This window comes from Bos grunniens, chromosome X, assembly GCF_055505025.1.
Source record: "Bos grunniens cultivar Pamir isolate PY7600 chromosome X, Bosgru_T2T1.0, whole genome shotgun sequence".
In the NCBI taxonomy this organism is placed as follows: Eukaryota; Metazoa; Chordata; class Mammalia; order Artiodactyla; family Bovidae; genus Bos; species Bos grunniens.
In genome coordinates, this window is record NC_141194.1 from 105,928,257 (window position 1) to 105,945,027 (window position 16,771).

The following is a 16,771-nucleotide window of genomic DNA, read 5'->3' on the forward strand; positions in this document are numbered from 1 at the left end:
TTCTAGACACCTTTTCTTTACCAACAAAAGAATTTGGAGGGAGGGGATGGTAACCAGAAGGAGAGGGGCTGTCCTCTTGCCCCAGGAGGGGGAGAGCCAAAGACAGGACCCCCTGCCCAGATCAGCCAGAAGCCACCCAAAGAAGTGACACCTAGAGCTGACAAAGTAAATAGCTGACATGCTGCCATTTGTGAAGTCAGAGCAAAACCAGGTTTTGGTCCACTCCCAGATTAGTAGCATCAGGATTATTTTTTTAAGGACAGACAAGGTTGACGTTCCTGCAAGGGGAGCCAGCCACATCTCGGCGGGAGAAGGTCGGGGTGGGCCTGCGGGGCAAGGCTCGGCCAGAGGGTGGGCATCTCCTTGGAGACCTCCACTGTGGCCACAGGTCAGGCTTGTGTGGACAGGGCATTATGATTCGGGGTGGGGGGGGCATTACCGTTCGGGATACCATCATCAAATCCACCCCGCCCCACAGTGCACGACACTAACATAACCTCTGGATTCCCCACTTTCCTGGATGAGGAGATGATGGTGGGGTCGGGGGGGTGGTGCATGCCCTTGGCTGTCATCTGATCCCCAGTAAAATTTGGATGTGAGAAACCACCCCCCTTCTCGTTTCATGGCAAAACCCTATCCTCTTGAGTAGCCGTTACCTCCCAGACACTATTGAGGACTGACAAAACAGGGGTGGCCATGTGCTCCCTTAGCACCCGGGGTCGCCCCCTCTTCGAGGACAGTGCTGACCATTTGGGAATGGGGCTTAGGAGCGAGAAGAACCAAGCAGGGTCACCGCCCCCTCCTGAGTCGCAGGGACCCTGGTCACCCTGTGCAGAGGGAGCTGGCTCCAGCCCAGGAGGAAAAGGGCTGGAAAAGTGTGTGTGGGGTGCAGGGAGTCACCCAGGACAGACTTGGCTGGAGATGATCTCCAAAAGCCCTCTATCGCATTCACCTTCAGTTTTTGTGTTTTGGGACAATTACTTTAGAAAACTTAAGTAGGTCGTTTTAAAAACAAAAAATATTGATTGCTTTTTTGTAGTGTTCAAAAAAAGGTTCTTTGTGTATAGCCAAATGACTGAAAGCACTGATATATTTAAAAACAAAAGGCAATTTATTAAGGAAATTTGTACCATTTCAGTAAACCTGTCTGAATGTACCTGTATACGTTTCAAAAACACCCCCCACTGAATCCCTGTAACCTATTTATTATATAAAGAGTTTGCCTTATAAATTTACATAAAAATGTCCGTTTGTGTCTTTTGTTGTAAAACCAAGTGATTTTTTCATAAGGTTCTTTTACTATTTGAAAAGATGGGCAGCACGCAGTTTTATTTTATTTTTGTAAGTTTTTTAATACGTGTGAAAGCCAAGAATACTCAGCATGCCTTTCTAAGTGACGCGTTCGCACCTTTTGTTGGGAAGTACTGTATCCTGTGCTGTTAGCATTCTCGATAAATCTCTCTGTGAAAGTGACTCCAGGTCTGGGCTTTCATTATCAAGACAGCTCCCAGGACAGCAAGGTGGGGCACTTCCTGGGAACACACAGAAGCCAGCCGCTTTCTGGGCGCCCTGGGGAGGACAGAGCCCTGGCCGGCACCCTGCACCGGCCTGCCTTGGGGTCCGCCTGCCCAGAGGGGAGCTCTGAGCCGGCAGGTGGGAAGGGCCTTCTGCAGGGCAGCATCCTGGCTGTCCCTGATGGGCTGAGGGGCTTTTGGAAACCCCCTAGCTCTGACTCCTCCGGTGCCTCCCGCCTGAGACCCTTCCAAGGTCTCTGCTGACCTGCTCCCAGCTCAGAGGACACGCTGCCCCCGTCCCACCGGCTTCCGATGAGGTGGAGTGCTCTCGGGAGCTCATGGTTCCCCTACAGCTGTCTTTCATCAGGCTGCCGATGGCTTGGAGGTGAAAAGAACTGCTCAGAGTTCAGCATCACAGGTACATGTATGTGAACACAGCTACTTGGAGGTGCACTCGAACATCCTGGCCTTAAATGATAAAACAGAGGGTTGACATTCATGGCGTGCGTGTATCCTGAGCATCCCTGAGGTGCCAGGGCTGTCCCGGGAGCTGCAGTCCAGCAGAATTGGAAGTGGGACCAAGTCCCAGTTCACTTAGTATGTGTGTGCCCACTAGTTCCCTCCTCAGCTTGGGAGTCTCGGTAAGAGCTGTCCCTATGGAAGCCACTGGGGCTCAGGGTGTGGCCGGCCTCCTCTTGTGGAGTGGCTGCAGCTTCTGGGAAGAGGCCGCCACAGAGGTGTGTCTTGGGCCAACCTGGTTTCTGCAAACCACTCTTGAAGTCTCTGGATGGACAGCCTGCAGGTGAGGAGGGTGGCAGCCCTCAGGGGTCAGGATCAAGTGGACAAGGGGCTAGCGAAGACCTGCCTTTCAAGCTGGCATCTAGCTGGAAAAAAACAGAAGAGGAAGGCGCCCTGGCTGCTTGGCGGGGGGTGGGGAGGGGTGTGGGGTAAACAGATGAGTGCTGAAGCTAAAGAAGGACGCACCAGGGGACTCCAGGCCAGCTTCCAGCTACCAGGGTATCTGCTGGACGGAGTTGCAGGTGCAAACCCGTGGGGGTGGGAGCCCTGGCACGTTCTTGGACCCCCAAGGAGTTGTGGCTGGGTTAAGGCCGCTGCCAAGTGCCAAGAGCGAGACAGGTGGGCAGGAAAGGGCCACATGGTGACAACGTCAGAAGCCATGCTGAAAAGCTGCAATCCTTCTGAGGGCTTCGGGAACCCCGGGAAGGTCTTAAGCAGGAAAACTGGTGTGGAGTGCTTTGTGCCTAAGGAAGACCCCTGAGCCAGAGGAGGCAGGGAAGCACGTTCGTTTAGGTTCATCTAGGTCAGAGCCCCGTGGGGAAGAGAGGAACTCCAGAGACGTTCAGAGAGGTAACAGTTTCCTGGTGGCTGCTACTGTGGCTGCTACTGCGAATGATGGAGGCATGCTGGAGGCCTGTGGGGAGACGCCAGACAGGCCAAGTACGGTGCTCTGTGAGCTGCAGAGAAAGGGGTGGGAGCCGCCAGAGCCTGCCATCCTCAAGCGTGACAAGAGGGAGGAGGGCAGCCGGAGCGAAGGTCTGTCTCTAAGAGACGTAATAAACACATTTTCTGTGCTAGCGGAAGGAGCCAGCGAAGAAGAGGGCAGATGCTGCAAAGACCTAACCACCGCTGGAGCAGGTTCCCGGAGGGCCAAGAAAAGATGGGATCCAGGCCCAGGAGGTGGGTGGAGATGCTGCGAGCTTCCAGATCATTCTTCCTGCCCCCAGCCTCAAGCCAGCTGCAGAGAGTCAGCCGGGAGCCCTGGTGTGACCCACATCTGACCTTGTCCCGCCTGGATGTCTTGACCCCTCTCCACTGCTTTCCCCACGAAACGGAAACCTAAAGAGGACCAGCCAGCGGCTCTCCGAAGCCCCGCTTCTAACCCTTTCTGGAAGGCCTTCGCTGTGCCCATCGTCCCTGGAGCCGAGAAGCGCTCTCCTGCAGCCCTTGGAGCCCTCCTCCTCCTCCTGGAAGCTCACCAGTCCGCCTCGCCGGGCCCGGGGAGCTGCCTCCGGGAGGCGTGACCGCGCGCGGCGCCCCCGTGTGGCCGGGGCTGGCGGCGGCGGCGGCGGGCGAGGTGGTGACGGCCCCGGGTGCCGCCCCTTCCGGCCCGCCGGGCGTCGCACGAGGCCGCCTTAAAGGGGAAGTGAGTCAGTGTTCGCGGACCCGGCCGGCCGAGGCCCGCGCCCGCCGCGGCCCGGAGAGGCCCCGGCCCGGCGACGGCGGCGGTGGCCATGGCCGGGGGGCCGGGCCCGGGAGACCCCGCCGTCCCCGGCGCCCAGCACTTCTTGTACGAGGTGCCTCCCTGGGTCATGTGCCGCTTCTACAAAGTGATGGACGCCCTGGAGCCCGCCGACTGGTGCCAGTTCGGTGGGTGGCCGCAGGCCGACAGGGGCGGGGCGGGACGGGCCGGGGAGCCGCGCGGGGCCTGGACACCGCGGCCTGACGCCCCCTGACCCGCAGCCGCCCTGATCGTCCGCGACCAGACCGAGCTGCGGCTGTGCGAGCGCTCCGGGCAGCGCACAGCCAGCGTCCTGTGGCCGTGGATCAACCGCAACGCCCGCGTGGCCGATCTCGTGCGCATCCTCACGCACCTGCAGCTGCTGCGGGCGCGGGATATCATCACTGCTTGTGAGCGCGGCCCTGGAGACCCCCGGAACCCCCCGGACCCTGGGACAGGGGCCGCCCAGGGCTTACCTCGGAGCTCCTCCCTCCAGCCTGGGCCTAACGTCCTTTCTTTCCCCGGCCTCCCAGGGCACCCTCCCGCCCCACTTCTGCCCCCAAGCACCACCTCCCTGACACCCAGCAGCATCTCCGCACCCGAGGCTGCGGTTCCCGGCCACCGGAAGTTGCCGTCTCTGGCCTCCACCTTCCTCTCCCCAGGTAAGACAACCCGGTCTGGGAGGGTTCGTGGGGGTTGGCCTGATGAACGTCAGGAAAGGACCCCCTTGCTCCTGGCCACCCCGATAGATCCTGCCACTGGCCTCTGGCTGCCTTTCACTGGTGTCTTTACGAAGCTTTTCCAGGCTCTCAGACTCACTCTGACCCCGAGCTCTGCCCTGGACCAAGCCCAGCTGCCCACCAGCCACCATTGCCATCTCCAGCCCCCTCATCTACCAAGGTAGGTGGGTCCTGCCCCCCACCCAGAGGTTTGACGCCAGCAAGCAGTGACAGCTGCCTTTGGTCCCCTGGGCCACCCTAGGCAGCCCAGCAAGGGTGAGCTGAGGCAGAGGGGAGGACATGGGACCTCACCTGACACAGGGTCTCTTCCCACAGCCCAGCCCGGAGAGCCCCATGTCCCTCCTGCCAGGGGCCCCCTCTTCTTCATTCTGCTGGCCCCTCCATGAGATTTGCCAGGGTACCCACGACTTCTCAGAGGAGCTCAAGATCGGGGAGGGCGGCTTTGGCTGTGTGTACCGGGCGGTGATGAGGAACACCGTCTATGCTGTGAAGAGGCTCAAGGAGGTCTGTGCAGCATCCTCGCCAGGGCCCTCAAGGGCTGATCCCAGACTTGGGCTTTTGTGGTCCTCCCCCACCCCCTTCACGACCCCGCAGGGTTCTTTCAGCCCTCCGATTTCACAGTCCAGGGCCCCCAGGCCCATGCTCCTTCTGGGCCCAGAACAGGTGGCGGGGCAGGGAGGGGCATGAAGTCTGGGCCACAGGAGTCTCACACTGCCAGTCCCCCCTGCCTCATTCTCCCCGAGGGCTGCAGGAGGCCGACCTGGAGTGGACCACAGTGAAGCAGAGCTTCCAGACTGAAGTGCAGCAGCTGTCGCGGTGAGCCTGCAGGCAGGGGCAGGGCCCCGCCAGGACCACATGTCCGGGGACCTGGCTCCCCCTTGGTCTGCAGCCTGCCAGGCCCAGGCGAGCCAGGGAACCTGGTTAGGGACCGTCCACACCCCACACCGCCCCCCCGCAATGGCCAGATGAAAGGCATGCTGGATGCTGGGAGCAGAGCGCTGAGACTCCACTGTTTCAAGTAGGTTTCGTCACCCCAACATCGTGGACTTTGCCGGCTACTGTGCTCAGAGTGGCTTCTACTGCCTTGTCTATGGCTTCCTGCCCAATGGCTCCCTGGAAGACCGCCTCCATGTCCAGGTAAGCCTTGCCTGGCCTGGCCTGGCACACTGTATCACGCTTGGCACCTGGTCCGAATGGGACACGGGGCCTTAGCCTCAGTGATCGGGGACTCTCCATGCTCGGAAGCCAAGCTCGTGGGGCCTCTGAAAGGGGCCCCATCTGCTCCCCTGGGCAAACAGAGTAGTGGAAGGATCTTGGCAGCATTGTCCAGAGGGCAGGAGGCAACGGACAGCCCCTAAGCCCCGTCTAGAGAGGCGCCCGCAGGACGCAAGGGCTGACCAAGCCCAGGACAGGAGCATCTCTGACCTGACACTTCAGCGCTCAGGGGAAGCATGGATGGGCATCAAAGACGGTGGCTCTGTGGTCTCCCCTTTCTTCCTTGTGCCCCTCCAGACACAGGCCTGGCCCCCTCTCTCCTGGCCTCAGCGACTGGACATCCTTCTGGGCACGGCCCGGGCAATTCAGTTCTTACATCAAGACAGCCCCAGCCTCATCCATGGAGATGTCAAGAGGTGAGGCGGGGACACGGCCAGCCCCTGGGGGCCTTTGAGGGTGGCAGGAGCCCTATGGCAAGGGGTGATGCTCCCACACCTCCAGCCAGCAGGGACCGGGGGTGCCTGCTGCCTAGTCCCCAGGAGCCTGGCCCTGAGCGATCCTCCTGAGAACAGGGGGCGTCAGGGCTGGGGTCTGAGAGTCACTGAGCACCCAGTGTGGGCCAGGGGTGGACATGGAGGCCAAGGATGGGTCCCACTGGTGAACAGGGACTCAACTGTAGGACCGGGCTCTGGGGGCCACTTGCTCGGAGCCCCAAGTGGCCAGAACACCATGAGCACGGGCCACGATCCGCCACTGAGGTGCACGTCAGTGGCTCCGGTCTGATTGTCTCAGAACCAGGCAGGGGGCAGTAGGTGCCGGAGTGATGAGTCGCAGAGAGGGCTAGGGCCAGGCTGACACCACCGCCTTCCATCCCCAAGTTCCAACGTCCTTCTGGATGAGAGACTGATGCCCAAACTGGGGGACTTCGGCCTGGCCCGTCTCAGCCGGTTTACAGGGGCCAACCCCGGCCAGAGCAGTAGTGTGGCCCGGACTCGGACAGTGCGCGGCACCCTGGCCTACCTGCCCGAGGAGTACGTGAAGACTGGGAGGCTGGCCGTAGACACCGACACCTTCAGCTTTGGCGTGGTGAGCTGCGGGGCCCTTGACTGGCCTGGGGGTGGGGGGCCGCAGCCCCTGGAGAATCTCCCAGCAGGCCTGACCATCTTCAGATCCCGGGACCTGTCCTCCCCAGCTCAGGTGCCCTGCACGGCTCCACACCTACATGTCTGTCATTTTCCATTCCTCTGCTCCACGTGGGCCCTCCAGACCCCCCGAGTCTGAGTCCCACGAGCAGGTTCTCAGCGGCCCCAGTCTGCAGCCTGCTCTCTCTGCAGGTGCTGCTGGAGACCCTGGCTGGCCAGAGGGCCGTGAGGATGCATGGCACCCAGCCCAAGTATCTGGTGAGCCTCCTCCTGAGGCAGGTGGGGAGAGAGGGAGGGAGGAACAATCCGGAACGCGGGGCCCCACAGGAGCCAGCCCGGCCTCTGCTGACTCATCGTTGAGAGTAGGCAGGGCCCCAGACAGCTGCATCTGCCTGGCCGGGGACAAACCTCTCTGTCCCTGGCAAGTGCCATGGGCCCTTCCAGACCCCACCTGGGTTTGGCGGTGCAGGGGGCGGTCAGGGAGAGGGGGTGCAGCCCAATCACAGTGGAAAACAGAATCAGGGGACCTGGGAGAGGCAATGGTTTGAAATCGAACCACGTCCCCCCTCACCCCAGACGCCTTCCCTGGGTTTTGCAGGGCAGGTCTGCTCTTCCGTGGACTGACCCAGAGCCCAAAATCCAGCTCCTCTTTGCTTAGTCTGCAGGATCCTTCACACTGTATAAGCTGGTGTGTTGCCTGGGCTCAGGGCTGTTTCCATCCATTCCCGGGTCTCCAGGGGTCTCTGCCAGAACCAGGCACCAAATAGATCTGCACTTGGGCCCATCATCAGCACCGCTGTGGGGCAGCATGCCAGACCCCACAGGGTCCCTGCCATGACTTCTCTCGGCAACCACCAAAAAGCTCTTTTAGAACTGTGAGGAGGCAGTGGAACCCCTTTACCCCCACCGTGCTTGGGATGAAGGCCCAGACCCTTGACATGGTTGCCAGCTTGCTGTCTGTCCTCCAGACCTGGCGGTTCCCTGTTCCTCTGCCTGAAAGGCCACGCCCCCCGACCCCAGGGTCTGCTCCTGGTCCTTCCTGTCTGGTCCTGTCCCCCCCATCTCCATGGGGCTCTCCCTTCTGAGCCCCGCCCTCTCTGGCTAGTTGCTGTCTTTCTATCAGAGCCCAAGGGTCACTTGCTTGGGCCCCCCCATCGAAACCCCTGGGGGGGCCTCCCTGCCGCGGTTTCCCCTGGTTTTCGAAGCATGTCGACGTCTCTCCTCTCTCAGGAAGTCAGCTCTGTGAAAGCCAGCCCAGGCGCTGGGCGCATGGCTGGATCCTGGGGGCCCAAGTCAGCGCTGAGCATACACAGATGAGGGCCAGGGGATGGCAGCACAAGGCACAGCCCATGGGGGCCAGACTCATGTTGCATATCCCACAGAAAGACTTGGTTGAAGAGGAGGCAGAAGAGGCCGGGGTGACCCTGAAGGGCACTCAAACCGCAGTCCAAGGCGGGCCGGCCGCAGACACGTGGGCCGCCCTAGTCGCCGCCCAGATCTACAAGAAGCACCTGGACCCCAGGCCAGGGCCGTGCCCACCACAACTGGGCCTGGCCCTGGGCCAGCTGGCTTGCTGCTGCCTGCACCGCCGAGCCAAGAGGAGACCCCCAATGACCCAGGTAGTCCTGTGAGCTGGGGGTATGGGAAGTGCTTGAGATGCCAGTCTCCACATGTTGCTCACCTGCCCTTTGGTTCGGCTTGAGCGCCCACTGAACCCAGCCGGGTACAGAGAGGGAGGCGATCGGCTTTTTACTGCGCCCCCTTCTGGGTGCCTGGCGCCACTGCATCTGCCTTTTTTGTGTCCCACCTCTTTGTCTCTCTTTTTTTTTAATTTATTTATTTATTTTAATTGGAGGCTAATTACTTTATAATATTGTGGTGGTTTTTGCCATACATTCACATGAATCAGCCGTGGGTGTACATGTGTTCCCCATCCTGAACCCCCCTCCCATGTCCCTCCGCATCCCATCCCTCATTTCTCTCTCTTGAGAAAAGAAAGGAGCATCATTGAGGGCATCAAGGCAACAAGGTTTGCTTTCTCGAAGACAAAGAGAAGCCGCTCTTGGTCCTTAGCTTTAGTGGCAACGATTCTCTTCTCTGGCCCTGACCCGGAGCTGCCCTGCGGTTCCCTACCCTCTGCGAGGACCTGGATGGGGCCACTCACCCTGAGAGCCCCGGTCCCTCCCTGCAGGTGTACCAGACACTGGAGGAGCTGCAGGTGGTGGTGGCAGGGCCATGCCTGGAGCTGGAGGCTGCCAGCCGCAGCCCCCCTTCCCCGCAAGAGAACTCCTACGTGTCCACCAGCGGGAGCGCCCTGAGCCGTGCCAGCCCCTGGCAGCCCCTGGCAGCGCCCTTGGGGGCCCAGGCCCAGGCTACAGACTGGCCACAAAAAGGTGCCAACCAGCCCGTGGAGAGTGACGAGAGCCTGTCTGACCTCTCTGCTGCCCTGCACTCCTGGCATCTGAGCCCCAGCTGCCCTGCGGGCCCAGGGGCCCCCAGCTGGGTGCCAGCACCCTTCGGGCAGGCTGCCTGCACCCAAGGGGGTGCCGCCCGAGAGTCGAGCTGTGGGAGCGGCCCGGGTCTCCAGCCCACAGCTGTGGAAGGTACCAGCAAGGGGACCAAAGGCCTCCTTTCCGGGCAAACCCCATCCTCCCCACCCCAGCCTTCTGGGAGGAGAGATCCAGGACCCGCCATGAAGCTCCATCTGTCCTTAGCAAGTTGCGGGCTGCTGTCTTGGGTTGGGCTGCTCGCCTGACCCCAGGAAGGTCCAAAGAAGGACTGTCCCAGGCCATCTCGTCTCACCGGGCCATGCCCCCAGCTGGCTGAGGACAGGCCAGGAGTGAAGCAGGCCCAGTCCATGATTGGGCTCCAGGCCTTGCCCACAGACAAAGCACTCAGGACCTCTGTCCTTTGGGAGGGCAGGGAGGGAGCTAGGCTGGGGATGGGGAAGGCTCGCGAGGCCAGCAGTGTCAGCAGGGAGTTCTCAGAGGCTCAGGGGGTCCTCTCTCCACCCCAGGACCCCTCCTGGGCAGCTCCATGTCCTCGCGACCCCCGCAGATCGTGATCAATCCGGCGCGACGGAAGATGCTGCAGAAGCTGGCATTGTACGAGGACGGGGTCCTAGACAGCCTGCAGCTGCTCTCGTCCAGCTCTCTCCCAGGTACCCCCCGAGAACAGTGGCCTTTGAGAAATCATGTGCTCTGGGCACAGCCCAGTCCTGTCCTGTCCTACTTCCCTGTCCTGCCAACACTCCCCCTCCCCATAGTCTGGGATTGCCCGTGCCCATGCTTCCAAAACATATGAAGCCCCTGCTGGGCAGGTTCCATTCAAAGAAGTGCTGCTGAGGAATGGAAACCACTAAGTCCAGAGAGCGCCCTGGGAGCGAGGGGGTAGGGCAGCCCCACTGTCGGCTAACTGACTGGCATTTCCTACCCACTGTGCAGACTCGGGCCAGGACCTTCAGGACAGGCAGGGGCCCGAAGAGAGAGACGAGTTTCGGAGCTGAACCGCCCGCCTGGGCCGATCCCCAAACCTGGAAGTCCAAGTTCTCATGGTCGGAAGTTCTCATGGCCCTCAACCCCTTGGCAGCCCATGGGCATTGGGGGTGGGGGGACTCCATCTGCCTGGAGGAGGGTGTGTGGTGGCCCTGGCACTTGTGGGGTGTGGGTACGGGCCGGGCTTGGAGCCCCCCGCCCTGAGTAGGGCAGGGACATCTCCATGACCTGCCCTCGCTCCAGCATCTGTGGAAGCAGAAGGCCGCCGGCCCTGGAGGGGCCAAGGAGGAGCCAGGAGTGGGCACTGCCAGTTGGGCAGGGCATCTGTAGCTAAGGGCTACAGGGCACAGAGCCATCGAGGCGGGGCCCCTCCCAGCCTTGTAACTGGGAAAAGACACAGGTGTGGCTGGCCCGTGGTTTAATCCACAAGCTGGAAGTGGGGGTTCCAAGAGGCCCTGGGGAGTCCCACAGCTCTTCCCGCCAGGCCAGTGTCTGCAGGCTGCCCCGGGGGACCAGGAGCTGGTCCGCTACCCAGGCCACCTCTCAGTGCTGCGGACAGTCACTGAGCCAGGCTAGGCTCTCCAGGCCACAGGCTTCACCCCCGGGCACAGCTTGTGGCAGAGGGGTCATGCCCCCCAACTCCAGGTTTGGCTTGGCACACACCTTTGTGTTACCCAGACAGTGAGAAGCCCCAAGAAGGCAGGAAGTTGGGAGCCAGGCAGAGAGGAAGAAAAAAGACAAGGGGACTCCGAGTTTTCGGAGCAAGCCAGGGTTCGTGTCACTGAGTGTCTCTGAGAGCAGCCCAGGGCTGTAGCAGAGGCTCCAGATGCTTCTGTGTCTGCAGTCATGAGTCACACTACAGGCCCCACATAAGCGAGGCATTGGTGGAATCCAAGTTCTCCTGGAGTAATAAAAGCTTACCCTTCCATCTCTGGCTGTACTCGTAGACTTTGTGACAAAGCCCTGAGCTTGTCCAGGGCCTTTCTTCTCAGGGTTCTTGACTGTCCAAACCCATACACCAGTCTCCCACCACACCCCCAAATCCTCTGCAGGTACTTGCTTCCTCTCCCAGTAAGCCACCACGCTGGTGACAGGTCACACAACACTACTACCCAGCAGTACTTTCATAGGTTGTTACATTTTCCCCTATGTTACACATTTTTATTGTAAATGGCATCTATATTTCCTTTTCTAACTGCTTGTTACTTGTGTATGGAAACACAATTGAGTTCTGTCCTATTGGCTTTGCCTTCTGTGACCTAGCTTCAATTTACACATTAGCTCTAATAGTTTGGTAAATACCGTGGGATGGTTTATGCACACAACCATCTCATGTGCAAATAAAGACTGTTTCACCTCTTCCTTTCCATTCTGTATGCTGTTGTTCTTTTTTTCATTTATTTCTTTTTGTTTGGCTATACCTTGCAGCTTGTGGGATCTTAGTTCCCTGACCAGGGATTAAACCCAGACCCATAGCAGTGAAAGCACAGAATCCTAAACACTGACCCACCAGGGAATTCCCTTTGTTCTTTTTCTTAACCTTGTTACACTAGCTAAGGCTTCTGGTCCGGTATTGAATAGAAGTGGTGAAAGGGGACATCCTTGCCCTGTTCTTAGTATTGGGTGCAGAGTGTTATATTTCACCTTGAAGTATGATGCTACCAATAAAATTGTCATAGGTGTATTTTGTCAATGTGGTAAACCCCATAAGTTGATTTTCTAATATTAAACCAATTTTATATTCCTTAGATAAAAACAGCACTTGGTCATGATGTTACCCTTTTATATATTGCTAAATTCCATTTGCTATTATCGTTTTGAGAATTTTTGCATCTGTTCATGAGGGATACTGATCTGTAGTTGTCTTGTAGTATCTTTACCTGGTTTTGCTGTCAGATAGGCTTTCATACGGAGAAAGCAATGGCACCCCACTCCAATACTCTTGCCTGGAAAATCCCATGGATGGAGGAGCCTGGTAGGCTGCAGTCCATGGTGTTGAGAAGACTTGGACACAACTGAGCGACTTCACTTTCACTTTTCACTTTCATGCATTGGAGAAGGAAATGGCAACCCACTCCAGTGTTCTTGCCTGGAGAATCCCAGGGACAGGGGAGCCTGGTGGGCTTCTGTCTATGGGGTCGCACAGAGTCAGACACGACTGAAGCGACTTAGCAGCAGCAGCAGCAGCAGCAAGCTTTCATAAAGTTGGAAAGTGTTTCCTTCTCCTCTTAGGTTGTTAAAGGGCTTGTATATGCTTAGGTGTTACTCCTGTAAATGTTTGATGGAATCACCAGTGAAGTCCTCTGCATCTGGAGTTTTCATTTTTTCTTTTTTTTTTTTTTTTTGAGTTTTCTTTGAGGGAAGGTGTTTCATTATAAATCCAATTTCTTTAATTAGATATCAGGCCCTTCAGATTTTGTTCATGTGTCAGTTTTAGCAATTGGTGTCTTTCAAGGAATTTGCCTGTTTCATCTAAGTTGACATAAACTTAATAATGCCCCCTTACCCTTTGATCTGTAGGATATATAGCAATAGCCCCTCTTTCATCCCCAATACTGGTAATTTGTTTGTTTCCTTTTTCTGAATTTATTTCATTTTTGGCTGTGCTGGGTCTTCACTGCTGCACACAGGCTTTCTCTAGTTGTGGTGAGTGGAAGCTACTATTTGTTGGGGTGCACAGGCTTCAGTAGTTACAGCTCATGGGCTTAGTTGCTCTGCAGCATGAGGGATCTTTCTGGACTGGGGATTGAAGTCATGTCTCCTGCTTTGGCAGATGGACTCCCAACCACTGGGCCACCAGGGAAGTCCCACGTCTTTCCTTTTTTTTTGATCAGCCTAAATAGAGGCTTATCAATTTTATTGATAATTTCAAAGAAGCAAGTTTGGTTTCACTGATTTTTTCTCTATTGTCCATTTTCTCTCTTTTATTAAGTTCCACTATCATGTCCTTTCTTATTTGGGGTTTAATTTGCTCATCTTTTTTCCAGATTCTTAAAGTATAATCCTAAATCAGTGATTTTAAAAGTTTCTTTTTCTAATATAAGCATTTAAAGCTATAAATTCCCTTTGAGAATACTGTTAGCTGCATCCTACTGATTTAGATATGTTATTTTCATTGTCATTCAATTTATAATGTTTTCTGCTTTTCCTTGTGATTATTTTCTTTAACTAATGTCTTACTTAGAGGTGTATTTAGTTTCCAAATATTTGAGGATTTTACAGATACCTGTATGTTATGTGTTTTTTAATTCTGTGGTGGTCAGAGAATTTACTCTGTATAGTTGCATTCCTTTGAAAATAATTGAGACTTGCTTCATGACTTAACATATGGTTTAGCTTGGTGAATGTTCCATGTGTATTTGGAAAGAGTGTATATTCGGCAGTTGGGTGGAGTATTCTATAAGTGTCAGGTCAAGATGGTTGATAGTGTTCGAGTCTCTGGATTGCAGTCTCCAGCTGTAACTCTATCTTTCACCTTTCAATTCTTTTCGATTTTGCTTCATGTATTTTGACATTCTCATTGGGTACATACACGTTTAGGATTGTGTTCTTTATAAATTGGCTCTTTCAATATCATGAAATGCCCCTCTTTATCTCTGGTAATGTTCTTTCTTTTGATGTCTGCTTTGTCTGGTGTGGATATAAGTGGCTACTCCCAACTTCCTTGTGCTTAATTTGTTCGCTGGTATAGCCTTTTTTTCAGTGCTGTGTCTTTGAATTTAAAGTGCACTTATAGATGCATATGGTTCAGTGTTACTTTTTGTTTTGGTTTATCTTCTTTAACCAGTTTCATAATCTCTATCTTTTTAAATTGATCTGTTTAGTCCATTTACATGTGATGGTGAGGTTTCCGTCTATCAACTGCTTTTTATTTTCTATTTGTCACATCTGTCCTTTGTTCCTCTTTTCCTCTGTCCCTAATATCTTTTGATTAATCACATGTTTCTTGTATTCTATTATTTCTCTCCTGTTGGCTTGTTAGCTCTAATAACTGAGACCACTGGTTCTACTCGGGAGCTGCATCATATCCTGGAAGGTACCTCTAGGCAGAAATGCCAGGCTGCTCGTAGTGGTCACGACATTTGTTTTCCTTCTGATCACAGTCTGATACTGCCAGTTGTCCAATATCTAAAAATAGTTGTTTCAGATATTTTGTCTAGTTTTCTAGTTGTTCATGATGAGAGGGCTATTCTGGCCAGAATCACAACATTCCCCTCTTTTCTGAGGAATTCTTCAGTCTTAAGATGACCCCATCTTTCTCCTGTGGGATCCATTTGTTCCTCACTCCTGGATCTACTTTCATCAAATATGTTCTAGTAGCTTCCATTCTTTCTTTTTTTTCCAGTCTCATGTGATTTGATTTTAATTTTTCTTGAGATGCAGTAGGTTAACAATGTTGTTTCAGGTGTACAACAGTGTTTCACTTATACACTATAAATATATCTATCCTTTTCACTTATACACTATAGATGTATCTGTTCTTTTTTAGATTCTTTTCCGTTATAGGTCAGTCACCACAAGGTATCGAGTAGAATTCCCCATGCTTTACAGTAGGTTGGTTAGTAGCTTGAACCATTCCTTTGACCCAGCACCTTTCTCCAAATCATAACCCCAATTTTCTATTCCTCTTTATGTACAAAGGTCTCAAAATAATTGTCTCTTTTCTTACTTTTTTCCCATTTCCTTTTCAAACCTTTCTAATCTGGCTTCAACCTGACCATTCCACCAAAGTGATGTCCAAGACACCACTGACCATGTTACTGAATCTCGTGACCCTCTTCTGACTTCATCCTCCGGGCCCCTGGGTGCTACTTCTGCTATGTTGCCTGCTGTATCCTCTACGCCACCCCTTCACTACCTCCACTCACTCCTTTTCACCCAGATGCCTACCAGACATGTCCTCTTTGATGTCTTGCAGGTGCCATAAACCTAAATGACAAAATAGAACATTGGATTCCCAGCTCACTGATGTTGTTTGGCTATAGACAGCCAGGTGACAGCCACCACTGAGATCTAAGTCAGCACCAGTTATCTATTGTCCCAAATAACCACCTCAAAACGGGCTGAAACGATGACATTTATTTTGCGAACCCGCAACGTGGGCAGGCCTCTGATGGGTACAGCTCAGTGTCAGCTGGAGTAGCCAGAAGGCTGGTTGCTGGGACCACTCAGGCTCCTGCACGTGTCTGGTGGTTGACACTGGGGATTTGCCGAGTACCCTGCCAGGGCTGGGACACCTACCTGCGCATACTGCTGCTTCGTGGCCACATGGTTTCTTCCCAGCATGGGGGCTTGCTTCTAAGAGTGAGCCCCTTGAGATGGCCTGCTGGAGGCCATATCACTAGTTTCAGTCTGCTTTCCACTGTATCCTCAAGAGGGAAGTGATTACAGTCCAGCTTTTGGTGCGAGGAGTGTCAGAGGATTCATGGACGTGTTGAAAACCAGCACAAGGGCATTTCCTTACACAAAGAGGACCACTTTGCTGGCTTCAAACACAGAAGGGTCTGCTCTGTTCCTGAACTTCCCAGAAATGGAACCGCGTAGACGGGCCCTGTTGTGGCCAGCTTCTTTCACTCAGCACGATGTTCAGAGATGCAGCCGAGCGGTAGCAGCAGACAGGCCTTCGTGCCTGCGTGCTCTTCCATTGCACACGCAGACCACATTTCACCCCTCCTCCCCTTCACGGGTGTCTGGGTTGTTTTCAGTCAGGGGCTGGTATAAATAAAGGTGCCGTGAACATTTCTGTGCGCGTCTTGGTGATGGATGCCTGCATTTCTCTTGGATGTTCTATGCACTAGGGTTTCGCCTAGAGGCAGAACCACTATTGGTTACAGATAAGGTTCGGCCTGCCGGGGTGTGTGAGGCTGTAGCCTCTGCCTCTCTTGGACCTCAGCTCAGCAGTCCTGGCTTCTGAAAAGGAGAGACAGCCATTCATGGGAAAGCAAACCCCAGTGAAGCCTCTGTTGGTCTCACCGTATCCCCATGGTGCAAGTGGCCCACAGACAAGCCAGTACACAAGGTCACATGTGCAGCAACCTGCAGCCACGCTTCCCACAGTTCTCAACTCCAAACCACAAAGGCACTCCACCCTCCACCAGCCTTTCTACCCCCTCCTCATCTGCCAGATTGCACCCAAATTTCTCGTGAGGCCAACCTTGACCTGGGATCACATGTGGAGGGGAGTTCTGGGAAATTCAGAAATTTCAGTTCAGCTGGGTGACACAGTACCAGAGCAACCCAGGCACATATACACATGGGATGCATGTGGTCAGCTGTAGCGGGTCCTGCGAGATGTCTTCCAGTGTGGCTGCACCAGTTTACCCCCTCTCCCCAAGCAGTTCATGACCATTCCAGTTGCTCCACATCCTCACGGATACTTGGTGTTCTCTGCGTGTTTTCACTGTAGTCATTCCAAAAGGGCTATGAA

The 16,771-nt window shown here is 55.1% G+C and overlaps 1 protein-coding gene and 1 long non-coding RNA gene across 7 annotated transcripts; one reads left to right on the top strand and one right to left on the bottom strand.

Moving 5' to 3' along the window:
• Positions 1-1,326: 1,326 nt before the first annotated feature.
• Positions 1,327-4,297, bottom strand: LOC147341041 (uncharacterized). The gene is made up of 3 exons (XR_015159798.1): positions 4,230-4,297; positions 1,780-1,982; positions 1,327-1,532 (listed from the first exon to the last, which is right to left on the bottom strand). It is a non-coding gene; the product is annotated as an uncharacterized LOC147341041 (long non-coding RNA).
• On the top strand, positions 3,664-11,713 carry IRAK1 (interleukin 1 receptor associated kinase 1). Of its 6 annotated transcripts, none has more exons than XM_086389516.1 (14): positions 3,664-3,902; positions 3,996-4,163; positions 4,287-4,415; positions 4,559-4,653; positions 4,809-4,997; positions 5,245-5,309; positions 5,516-5,630; positions 6,006-6,124; positions 6,587-6,794; positions 7,043-7,108; positions 8,233-8,469; positions 9,042-9,453; positions 9,908-10,010; positions 10,294-11,713. In XM_086389516.1, the coding sequence occupies exons 1-14, from the start codon at positions 3,767-3,769 to the stop codon at positions 10,550-10,552; spliced, it is 2,301 nt and encodes a 766-aa protein (XP_086245642.1). In that variant the 5' UTR covers positions 3,664-3,766; the 3' UTR covers positions 10,553-11,713. The 6 variants fall into 6 exon arrangements, 4 of the variants coding, with proteins under 4 accessions (XP_086245642.1, XP_086245641.1, XP_086245644.1 ...); XR_015159794.1 differs by having other exon boundaries at positions 3,665-3,902; positions 4,550-4,653; positions 6,975-7,108; positions 9,867-10,010; positions 10,294-11,272; XR_015159795.1 differs by having other exon boundaries at positions 3,665-3,902; positions 4,550-4,653; positions 6,975-7,108; positions 10,294-11,272.
• The last annotated feature ends 5,058 nt before the right edge of the window (positions 11,714-16,771 follow it).